The 12409-nt window shown below is 38.6% G+C and overlaps 1 protein-coding gene across 5 annotated transcripts in view; it reads right to left on the bottom strand.

Moving 5' to 3' along the window:
* The window catches only part of dclk2a (doublecortin-like kinase 2a), a 272001-nt gene that overhangs the window by 83705 nt on the left and 175887 nt on the right, over nt 1-12409 (bottom strand). For all 5 annotated transcript variants that reach the window (XM_052035871.1, XM_052035879.1, XM_052035888.1 and 2 more), the window contains one exon: nt 4572-4666. In XM_052035871.1, coding sequence (XP_051891831.1) covers nt 4572-4666 — 95 coding nt within the window. The remainder of the gene's footprint in view (nt 1-4571; nt 4667-12409) is intronic.

Here is a 12409-nt window from a genome sequence, read left to right as displayed (position 1 = left end):
GAATAAAGACCTAGCCTGGCCAACCTCTCCCCATAACTCAGGCCCTCAAGTCATGGCAACATCCTTGTAAATCTTTTCTGCACTCTTTCCAGTTTAACCACACTTTCCTACAACAGGGTGGCCAAAACCGTACACAGTACTCAAGTGCGGCCTCACCAACAACTTATACAACTGCAACACAATGTCTCAACTCCTATACTCAATGCCCTGACCGATGAAGCCCAGCATACTAAACGCCTTTTTCACCACCCTGTCTACCTGTGACGCCGCTTTCAATGAACTATGCATTTGTACTCCTTGGTCCCTCTGTTCCATTACACTCCCTGGTGCCCTACCATTCATAGCATAAGTCCTACGCTGGTTTGACTTTCCAAAATGTATCACCTCACACTTATCGGTATTGAAATTCATTTGCCACTCATTGGCCCACTTCCCTAACTGATCAAGATCCCCCTGTAATCTATGATATCTCTTTTGATTTGATTATCTCTTCAAAATAAAATGAATGAGGTTATAATAAGCCTATTGCTAATTCCTCAAGTCAGTTTTTAAGAAAAAGAAATTCAATAATTTCAATTAACCAACATAATTTAAAAGGCTATGCCAAAAATGACAAAAATATTTATTCTCCAATTCAATGAACAGACTTTCAATTAAGAGATAAATCTAACTATATGGACTGACCATCTACAGAGCAAATGGTCATATATAAACACTATAGACTATAGATTGATATTCTGAATTTTTGCATAATTGCGGTAAGATAGTTGAAATTTGGTAGCATTTGTCTATTCAAGATATTAAATGAATTGATTATAAGGTGAACAATAGTTGGTTAAAAAAACCTCCTCACATAGATGATAAAATAATCTCATTATTTCAGATAATCATAATAAATTACTCTGCTTTATTTAATATATCATGGCTAATCTCATTTGAGCTCTGATTGGATTGTAAGATTACCACACATTGTCATCCTTATACTACAAAGTTGATCTGACATTTACATCACAATTCCTTCCATTCTTTTGACACACAGGACTTGTCACACCAAAATTGTTATTGGAAGATGCTGCAAACACCAGAATCAAAATAAGATATTCTGCTACCACGACTTAAAGACTGAGACAAAGAAACAGCATGTTGTTGAATGTCAATGCTAATAAATGCTCTTTCCCATAATAACATGTTTCCAGTTCCCTATGCTTTCATTTTCTAGGTTTATGTTTCAAATTCTATTGTTTTCAGCCAGATGGGTGTTATTTTTGGAAGGAAAACCATACACTATAATTAGTTGTAAAGCTGAGTAATTCAGTACAATCTGAAAAACAGTAGAATTTGATACCTTCGCTGTCATTTTAAACATATGAATCCTTTAAACACTGGGTTATTTGCAATTTGCAACTAATGACCCCATAACATTCAGTGCTGGTAAAAAATAGCAGTCTAGATTTGATCACACAACTATAATCTAAAAGGGTCATATACTGCCTCTGGAAATGGTCTTACTAGATTTCTGGAAGCAGCAACACAAGGTGTCCAATCTAAACGCTGCAGTCATTCATCAGGATTTACTATGCAGGACTTCCTGATAAGTGATTCCATTTCCTGGTGAAGGGGGAGATCTGAACTACTGTAAAACTTTAGAATTATTTCACACATTGGTCAGAGATGATCCTGGATTTTCTGCTTATGAGCTTGCCATCCTTTGATGTTCTGCTTATTCAAATGAAGTGGGTGAAATGTCATAAGCTTATGAATCCAGGGAAGGAAAATCCTGCACCAATTTCTCTATTTTTAAGGCAGCTACAGAACTATAAAGTAAATTTAGAATTCCTGACCTATCCTCTTTTTAATATTGCATAGTAGCATATTCATATTAATGTGGAATATATCAATGCATGTAACTCAACTGAGTCACAGACTGATTTCCTTGGGTACATGATATTTTTGTTTGTTGTTATAAGATCTCTTCAGCACATTCTTAACAGGTATTGAGGAAACAGTACTATTTTGCTCAGAACAACTGGAGCAAATTAGAGGGGGCACCAAGGTGGGGCATTAGTGACAATATGAAGGTTTGCAATTCTAGTTCCTGACATAACAACTTTCCAGTCTCCATTGCTTTGTCAGAGAAATAAAATAAAAGCATCTCCTTATAGATAGAGTAGGAAACTCATCCTATTTCATTTCCTATGAACTGGTTGCTGCAGATCTGCTTCATTGCAGAATGGCAGAGTGGAGCACAGGGGACCAGTATTGTGGATTATTTTAAGGATGATACTAATGTAATCAGGTGTACTTCTCTTGTTCTATTAATTTTGTGCAGGAAGACACAAACTCCCTAATTTGACAATGTTTGTGAGGGCTATAGCAATGTAAGTTAAGAAGGGAGCTGGGATACCTGGGTTTTATCATGCAGTTTGAAGCTGTGCAGGTAAGTTTCCTTTATGATGTTCATAGCCCTTGCACATACTTGCCACTCCCCCCTTTGTTGTGGGTCTCCTTTGGAACTTCTAACAACAAACCCCAGCACTATCATGACCCCAACACCCCAGATGAGTGCAGCTCCACACCCCAATACCCTAACTTTATCCATAAGGTGCTGATCTCTCCTGAGCTGTAGTTCTTGCTCTCCCTCACCCCAACCCAGCATACCCCTCTACACTCTGGGCTCACCCAGTGGCTTACCTGAGTTCTTCCTCTTGCAAAGGAAAGATCTTTTGTATGCACTATTTCAAATCTCACCTTCAGCTTTGTGCTGCATCTCAATAGAATATTAGAACGGATGCCCATATTAAAAACATGCACTAATCAACTGTGCATCATTGGCTTAACATGCCTTTTGAGGTAAGGAATACTGTCAATCCTTTTGTGTGTTTATAGTCAGCTACTAGTGTTTCCAGTTATGAATACAAAAAGGAAGATATTAATTTATAAGGAGATTTTAAAGACATACAGGTATTCCAAACCAGTTTATAGCCAATAAAGTTCTTTATTAGTTGTAATCAGGACACAGCAGCCATTTTTCACACCATGAGCTCCCAATGTGTTAACACCAGATAATTTGCTTGAGTTCTATTGATTAAGGGACAAATAATGCCCAGGACAGCAGGAGTAACTTCCTTGTGCTTCTTTAAACAGTGCACCTGAGACGTCAGAGAAGGCAATCTTCTCACTCAAGTGAGGTGTCACAATTTGATCTGGGGCCGACACAATATATATTTCATCATTTTTCTTGCTTTACATGTTTTATAACATCCTGTAGTACAAATCCTTAGTCTTTCCTGCCAAAGACATAAGGGAGAGGTGTGAAGAGAAACTGTTGTGGAGAACTGCATGTTGTTAACAGAATCCTCTGGAAATTTCATTGTTTATGCCATGGTAGGAAAGTCAAATGGGTCCTATTCCCTGCATTAGATTTTCCTTCCTTTATTTTAATCACACATTAAAGCTGGAAATCTATTAGTGAAGAACTTCTTTAGCAATTGGATTCCCACGTCTCCTCATTCTATCACTTACAGGTTATGAGCAGCCTTCTTTTACCCTCTGTAACTGCTTTTCTTATCCAAACTAATTATTTTGCTGCTGCCACTAAACAATTTCAACCCAAATAGTCTGTTAAATGTGAAATTACAACTTCTTTCCAAGATCAAAAAGGGTTAAACCTAATGTTGAAGAAGCAACGTTGCAAAAATACTTCAGGGGTCAAAGGTTTGATGCATGGAGGTGAAGGATACACAGACAATGGGAATCTAAAGAACATCCTGATATTGAATGAGTTAAATCTTCAGGTGTATGATGATAAAGTACCTCACTCAGCCCTATAAATGAAATATTATCAACTCTCATCTTGGTAAGCTCTCTTGCTTAAATAAATTGGCTTCTACTAAATTGCTTCTTCATTCTAAATCAGAATTTCGATCAGCATCACACGATGACACCAACTGCTCAACTCCTTTCTTTTGTTCAATTTCCAAAATGGTTTCATGAAATGTAATCATCGCATGCTTGACTATACTTAATGACCCAAATCAGAACAGAATTAGATGATGATGGAAGAGACCAGAGTCACTAGGGAGAAGGAAAAGGGAAGAGGCCGTTAATGACGTCTTCTAACACCAATGAATGATGAGGCATTTCTTGCAAAGTCTGGGTAACGATTCTGTAGTGGGAGAATATTAGATCATGTTCATTATTCCCCATAATTTCTAGTCTCAAAAATGCCAATGGTGAGAGCTATAAAACAAGAGTACAATTTGTGGGAAAGTTACTGAAAGCCACTTTCAGATGCTCAGTCACCTTCATAGCCAGGAACGGAAAACAATTCTTGGAGGACTGGGAGTGTAAAAATAAATAAACTCGTGGCAAAGCATGCAGCACCTTAAGAACAGTGGAACACATTGAATGCATGTTCGCAACTACAGAGTTGCATTCTGTGCAGGTAATCACTTTTGGAAACCACATGTGCTTCATCTGCCACTCTCATTTGTTTTTTTTTAATAAGGCACTGCAGAGAATTTCAGCAAATGCCAATCATTTTATGAGCAGATTGATAGATTTTGTTTTACCTTGTGAGCTCTCAAGCTGCCAGGACTGGTCGGAGAAGAGCTGGATGATTTAGTGGATTTGGGTGTTGACAGCTGACTGCTTGGTGTTCCATTCACTGTGTATTTAAAAATAAAATTTAAATCATATGAAAATTTGAACACCATAAGGTACCAGAACATAATCTGCATGATAAAAAGCCAATATATATTTGAAATGTGTCAGATTTCATATTGCTAAATAATGCAGTAAATCAAGATCAATTTCTTTTCTCTAGGAAATAGGATCTATTTACATTTGTCAGCCTAATCTTTAAATTTTATACTGAGTAACAACAAAGATTTATTTGAATTTCTACATTCTTTACATACTACTATTTGTTTTGATGAAATAAAGGGTGAAATTGATCTTCAATGTGGCATAAATAGGCTCATTGGAATTGAAAGCCTATTTCACATTGGACCTAATTATCTTTTACACTCAACCAATAGAAAAAGATCAGGCATGGTGTAAGCAAGCTAATGATTTGCTGCAAGCCCATTTTGCACTACTGGAAAAGACTATCGATCTTCTGGAACATATTCTTTGCAATTCATTTCATTTACATGAGGCAATGATCTCTATCTGTCCATATGCTATGAAGATGTAATTGTTATTATTACTTCTCCCATTTCCTCACTGTAAATTCTCAAATTAGTGCAGACCTTAAGTTATAGGCTCTGACTGTGGTGGTATGCCTGGGTAAAGGAGGATAAAGGCACACATTTTGCCTTGCCTTGCTTGCTTACCCGATTCCTAAAGCTCTGGCTTCTGACAACCAAGCATATTTTGTGAATCTACAATTCCAGTGGAGCTTACCACCTACTGAAATTGCATATCAAGAATTAAGATGCTCTCTCCACATTCCTCCATTGAAATTAATGGACAGAAATGTGTAGGAACAGGTGCCCAAATCCCCATCATGCAATCCTGACAGGGCCAGTGTTCTGTTTGGATGGTGGGTTTTGTAAAATTACCTCTGTCTGCCAGCTCAACCTAATTCCTTAGTTTTCTTTGCCTGCCAACTTAATTCCAGGCTTTCTGCCTGGACGCTCCATCTTATAGGTGAACCCAGAGGCACAACTTAGTCCTTAAATTTTGTCCCTTAGCAAAGTCAATAGAGATCATATTGTACTATTTCACACAGTAAAAATACACTGTTGCAAAACCAGAACTGGGCCCTACCCATGTTCCTGTGAATTGGATGTACACCACTGCACATCAGTAATGTGTAAAATTATGGCACCAGGCTTGTACTGGAAATGCCATAAGTAAAATCTGCCACTCATTTCTGCTCTTTCAAATATAATAAGCTGAAATGATAATTAGAAGGTAGCAGTTTATATTTCATGATGAGGCTAGAATGTCTTTGATTTAAGTAATATATAGTTTAAAATGGAACATCAAGTTAAAACAAATAAACAATTGATAATAAACAGAAGATTCCATTGTAACCACTGCCAAATTCATTGCACTCAGTTTTAATTCCCATTGTTCACTTTAACTTAGTTACTACATAAAGTGATAACCTGACTTTCTTCTTCTCCATGATTCTTGAAAGCTACAAAGTTTGATAAATCCTGCAGATTTATGTTGTTAAATTGTTTTCAATCTCACAAATTTCCTGTAACATTAATAACTTTCACTATTTAATTAAATTTATTCCATGTTGTTGATTAATAGCAGTAAATGTTCCACAGAAGGTCAGGTTTACATATAGTACATCTGATGATTCTCAAAACATTCTGTAAGGAATGCTTTAGATTTATCACTATTAATCATACATCACAGACACATGTTATTCCAACTTTTAAACCACTTTCCTTTCCTTCCACATTCTGTTTTTCTTTGTGCCTGTGCCACAAGCATTGGGTATAATGAAACCTTGAATTCTCTGACAAAGTTGCTCTGTGACTTACTCTGTTTTACATGGCTAATACAAGGTATGTGCAATCTGACCTGTGATAAGTTTAGTATGCTTGAGAGGAACAGGTCACTAAAATGCATAATATGGTACATGTTGAATTTTGTTTCCAAAATTCAAATCCATTGAATTCAATGGAACACAGTAGACAATGTACAATACTTCGCATGTATAGCATGAGTGATCAAGGACAAATCTCTACCAAAGATTTTTTTTTAAACCTATATTGGTTTCCAAACTTCATGCCTTAATCAGTTATGGGCAAATTGGTAGAGGCAAATTGCAAAAATTAATCAACAATGCCATTATTGACAAGCCATGTGGTTATCAAAATGAGATAAACCTTTCTCTTTTCTTCATCTTGAAAAATTTATGCATCAATGCAAATGAAACAAATAACAGACAGATTTTTCACCATAGTCCTGGACCCGATCTGACACCCCCACTCTTCAAATCTCACCTTCGAAAGTGCCTGTGCCCTAATCTTCCCCCATCAAATGAAATTGCTCGCTCCTGATTCACCCCTCCATTGAGACTGTTGGTCCATTATCCCCCATTCCCACAGCTATTCCCTGCTGATGCTGATTTCTCCCACCTTCACTTCTTTCAAACTGCCTGCCCTAATGTATTCCCACCTCCCAACCCTGCACTCCACATTCTGAACTGCTCCTCCTTGATTTCCCCTGCACCAACTGCCTGTCTCAGTCGATCCCTCCCAAAGCTTAAACCCCACAACCATATTAGAATTACTAGGTTTTCTTAAAGGATGATTAATTTGATCTTCCAGTTTACTATCTAAGTGGTGAAGGTAAAAATCTACCAAAATGTGTCTACCCTATGAAATACAAAGCAGAGGAAAAGCATGAATATTTACATTAAAAAACAGATACTTGGATTGTGATCAGAGATTGCTATTCCATTGTCTCTTCAACTGCCTGTTTAATAGATGGCTCACTAAAGACTCCAATCAGGATAGACAAACACCATGAATGGCTGGGCCCTAGGGAGCATTGAGGAACAGAGGGACCTTTGTACACAAGTCCATAGATTCCTGAAGGTGGTAACACAGGTAGATGAAGTTGTGAAAAAGGCATACAAGTGGTTGGCCTTTGTTAGTCAGGGCATAGAATAGATGAGCATGGAGGTCATGGTACAAATATATAAAACATCTGGAGTACTGTGAGCATTTCTTGTTGCCACACTATGAATGTTTTGGACATGAGGGGAAACAGGATAGGCTGGGTTTGTTTTCTCTAGAGCAGAGAACGCTGAGGGGAGACATGACTGAAATGTAAAAAAATCAGGAACAGCATAGATCGGGTAGACAGTGAGGAATGGTTCCTGATAATGGAGACGTTTAAAGCCAGAGGGCATAGGTTGAAGAGGGTTAGAGGGCATTTGAAGAAAAACAAAATCACCCAGATGGTGGTTGCAATCTGGAATGCACTGCCTGAGAAACTGGTGGAGGCAGGTAATCCCACAACATTTGAAAAGTATCTGGATGAGCACTTGAATCACCAAGGCATAGAAAGCTATGTACCGCGTGCTGATAAATGGGAATAGTATACGATGGTCTGCATGGACATGGTGGAGTGAAGGGCCTGCTTCTGTGCTGTATGACTCTATGACTTTGTGTGTCTCATTATACAGACTGAAGAGATATCAGATAGTCTGAAGCTAGGGTGCTTGTAGAAACCCGAGAGTTAACATGAATGGAACAGAACATTTAACAGCACAGAATTATGAGACAAATTATGTCATCAACTTTTCTATAAAATTAGTCGTTGCTCTCAGAGCTCAAGGATTCAGCAGCTTGACGATAATTCAAACAGACAAGTTGTAGATTCAGGGCTGGCTTTGCTAATCCTGACTGCATCAGCCAGTAAAGTGTTAGCAGGCAGTTCAAATCCATTGGCATGCCCCCAGCACCATCTAAACAGTGATGGCTTTAATGCCATCCCTTAGCATCCCTTAAAAACACTCAAAGCACACCTGATTGGGCCTAAGCCCACCAGCTATTAGATACCCCACCTCTAAGAGGTCCATCGGATGCATGGTTTTGGTGTCAAAAGTGTGCCTTGGGCCTCAGACTCAGCTGATATTTTCAGCATCGGGCAAATAACTGAATTGGTGACTGGTGTCCCACTATTGGTTCCATTTGGTGCACCTTCAGAATGTACTGGAACTTCTGGGTATTCTTTTCCCATATCAATTTTAATCTGGTCCCTTCTACCAAGAATTTGTACCATTTGGCATCTGGACCAGCACTGGGCAGGCTGATAATCAAAGTAAAGAACTCTGACAGAGGGAAAGCAGGAATTAAGCAGAAAGTATGGAATATAAATCACACATTTCATTCAGCAAAAAGTAAAATAAAGATTGGGGCATACACATACGACTAAGTGAGAAACTTAATTATCAAGACACGAAACAGGCAAGGCATAGAAGGTTACGGACTTAGTGTAGGCAACTGGGATTAGTGTAGATGGACAAAAAGGTTCGCATGGATGTGATGGGCTGAAGGGCCCATTTCTGTGTTGTACAACTCTATGACTGACATTTAACTTTTTTATGATCATTTTCATACAAAAATCTGCAATCCTTAACTTTTGAGGTATAAGGCTCTAAAACAATGAAACAAATTTTTCACAGTCACAGAGATTGTGCAGCTGAAATTATGATTTAGAATGTCCTGAAAATTCAGTAACTTCCAGTTGACCAAGGTATCATTTTTTCATCGATCTGTACACTGAGATTAGCGCACAGTTTACATTCCTGACAAATCAGTAATTTCTATGTTGGTTTATGTGCAAAGACTTTGACAGGGCACTTCTCTAACAGTAACTTCCAGACGTCCATGTTTATTTAAGTATTATGAAAACACTTAATAATAATTACAGGTAAGGTCCATGTTACGGCAGTTCAGGTAATGTAAATACGCCTTTATGAAGTTCACAAATCACAAAAAATCTGGGATAGGGAATAAAAATTCACTCTTACAAAATTTATGTGAAAAAAGTAAATAAGTAAACACAAAATTTATTTTTTTCAACATACTTTTATTGATGACGTGGCTCCGTTTTATAGAAAGTAGCAATACAAACTATTTTCTAGGAATGCAATCCCACCCCTCCCCCCACCCCCCATAATGTAGGCAACGGCTACAATGAAATCAATTGCTCTTTGGAATAAAGAGATGAAGAGTAGTGAATATTCTGGGTTTCATTCAAGATAATTACAAATTCAATTAAATAAAAGTTAATGGCCTGGAATTTCTGCTGGGGTTTGCCTGACAAAGTGCTATTACTGGTGAACCATCACCAAGATGGTCATTCATGCACAGAGTATTGTGTGCAGTTCTGGTCACCCAGCTATAGGAAGGATGTCATTAAACTGGAAAGGGTGCAGAAATGATTCACAAGGATGTTACTGGGACTGGAGGGCTTGAGTTATAAGGATTTACTGGATAGGCTGGGGCTTTTTTTTCCTTGGAGCGTCAGAGACTGCGTGGTGACCTTATGGAGGTATATAAAATCACGAGGGGCATAGTTAAGGTGAGTGGTCACAGTCTTTTTCCCAGGGGAGTCTAAAAGTAGAGGGTGTAGGTTTAAGGTGAGAATGGAAAGTTTTAAAGGGACCTGAGGGGCAACTTTTTCACACAGAGTGTGGTGGGTATATGGAACGAGCTGACAGAGGAAGTGGTAGAGGTGGATACAGTTATAATGTTTAAAAGACATTTAGACAGGTACATGGATAGCAAAGATTTAAAGGGATATTGGCCAAATGCAGACAAATGCGATCTTCTCAAGTAGGCCACTTGGTCGGCATGGGTGAGTTAGGTCGAAGGGCCTGCTTCCATGCTGTGTAACTCTCTGACTCTATTTGTTTCTTCCAGTCATTTGGCATCTCACCTATGGCCAGCAAATATTTAAATTCTCCCTTTGGTCCCCAGCCTTCTATAACACCTTGGAACATATCTCATCTGGCTCTGAGGGATTTATCCACCTTTATGCTGGCTAAAACATATAATACTTCCTTTTTAATCTTAACGTGCTTCAGAATTTCACCATCCTAACTGAAATCTCCAGCTCTGATATCTTTCTCCTTATTTATTTAAGACTTCACCCATGTTCTCTGGCTCCACACACAGATCGTCCTTTTGGTCCTTAATGGGCCCTGCTCTTTCCCTGGTTACCCTCTTGTTCTTAATATACTTATAAAATGCCTTGGGATTTTCCTTAATCTTATCTGCCAGTGATATTTCGTGGCCCCTGTTTGCCCTCCTAATTTCATTTTTAACCAACTCCTACACTCTCTATACTCCTGAAGGCTCCCCCTTATTTTCAGTATTCTATATGTACCATGTGCTTCCTTTTCTCTCTCTTTATCAGATCCTCGATATCCTTGGAACGCTCTCCCTAACAGCATTGTGGGTATTCCCACACCTCAAGGACTGCAGCGGTTCGAGAAGGCAGCTCACCACCATCTGCTCAAGGGCAATCAAATGCTGGCTTAGCCTGCAAAGCCCACATCCCTTGAATGAATTTATAAGCCATGAATGGGACGGCTATAGGGAGTGTTGAGGAACAAAGGCATCTTGGTGTACAAGTCCAAAGGTCCCTAAAGCTGGCAGGACAGTTAGATAGGGTGGTGAAGACGACGCATGGGATGTTTCCCTACATTAGCCGGGGCATAGAATATCAGCGTCAGGAAACCTTGCTACAACTTTATAGAACGTTGTTTATGCTGCAACTCTTAACTCTTTTCTTCTCTCTGCTGATGCTGAATCACTTGCTGACTGTTCCAAACACTTCCTGTTTACTTTAAATTTCCAGCCTCTGCAGTATTTTGCGGTTTCTAACTGTTCATCCTGCAACCCCCACATGACATTTATGCTTTTAGTGCAAATCAGCACCTAAGTATATGACTCATGATTGAAATTTTCACACCACGCACTTGTCCAAATTTGACAGCTCTGACTCTTGGCCAGTTTTAACGAGTGCAAATTTGCAGAAGTTCAAATCTTTCTTTGTAAGGGAGTGAATCCTCTGATAAGTTACCAAAGGATTTTATAAATGTGACAGCTCTTGACATAATGCCTTACCGTGCTCCAGAAGTAGACTTCACTTCAATGAGTCATCACTGCCTTAAAACATATCTAATGTTGATCAATCAACACCCATTCCACTTGAGCCAAATTGGTTGTCACTGCTTCAGATATTTTCATACACTTCCTCTGCTATGGTATCAATTTATTGATTTCACTAGTTTTCCCATTATTCAAAGTTAGTCCAGTGGGTCTATTTTGTAGACTATTATACAGTCAGCCTTTTTTTTCTTAAAACCATTCTGCAGTTGCCAGTAGTTTTAATAGGAATTTGATTTGGTACAGCCACAAATTAGTGATGGATGGCTAAACTAGTTGTGTGTGAGATACGCACAGGACTTGAGAGGACAGAGAAAGCAACACCATGGAATTGCCTTTGATTGCTCTTTTTACTGCATTGGAAGAATGTTTTGACATATTTTGCAATTGCTGCTTAATCCCCTTCTGCTAGAAACCTTTAACTACAGACAGCCAGTTAATTATTACTTTGTCCTGCTTGTAACCAGCATTCAAACTTGCCTTGTCACTGGATGAGTTTTACTTCACTTAAAGACTACTAGATGATGCATCTCATGGCACCAGAGAGAAGGAAAGTCTCACAGAATCTATTGCGAATTGCCAGAAGTGCACCTCCAGCAAGTTAATTACAAGTGAAGCACCATGGCAGCCACAAACACATCCCTATCTGAGTTGTCTCACTTTCCCACTAAAAAAAGGAATGAAGTAAAAATGTAATTGTTTACAAAGGATTAAAATTAGTAGATGTAGACAAAATAGTACTGATAAGGTTA

This window comes from Pristis pectinata, chromosome 2 (assembly GCF_009764475.1).
Source record: "Pristis pectinata isolate sPriPec2 chromosome 2, sPriPec2.1.pri, whole genome shotgun sequence".
Classification (NCBI taxonomy): domain Eukaryota; kingdom Metazoa; phylum Chordata; class Chondrichthyes; order Rhinopristiformes; family Pristidae; genus Pristis; species Pristis pectinata.
Note: the sequence above shows the minus strand (reverse complement) of the source record. Positions and strands in the feature narration are given on the sequence as shown.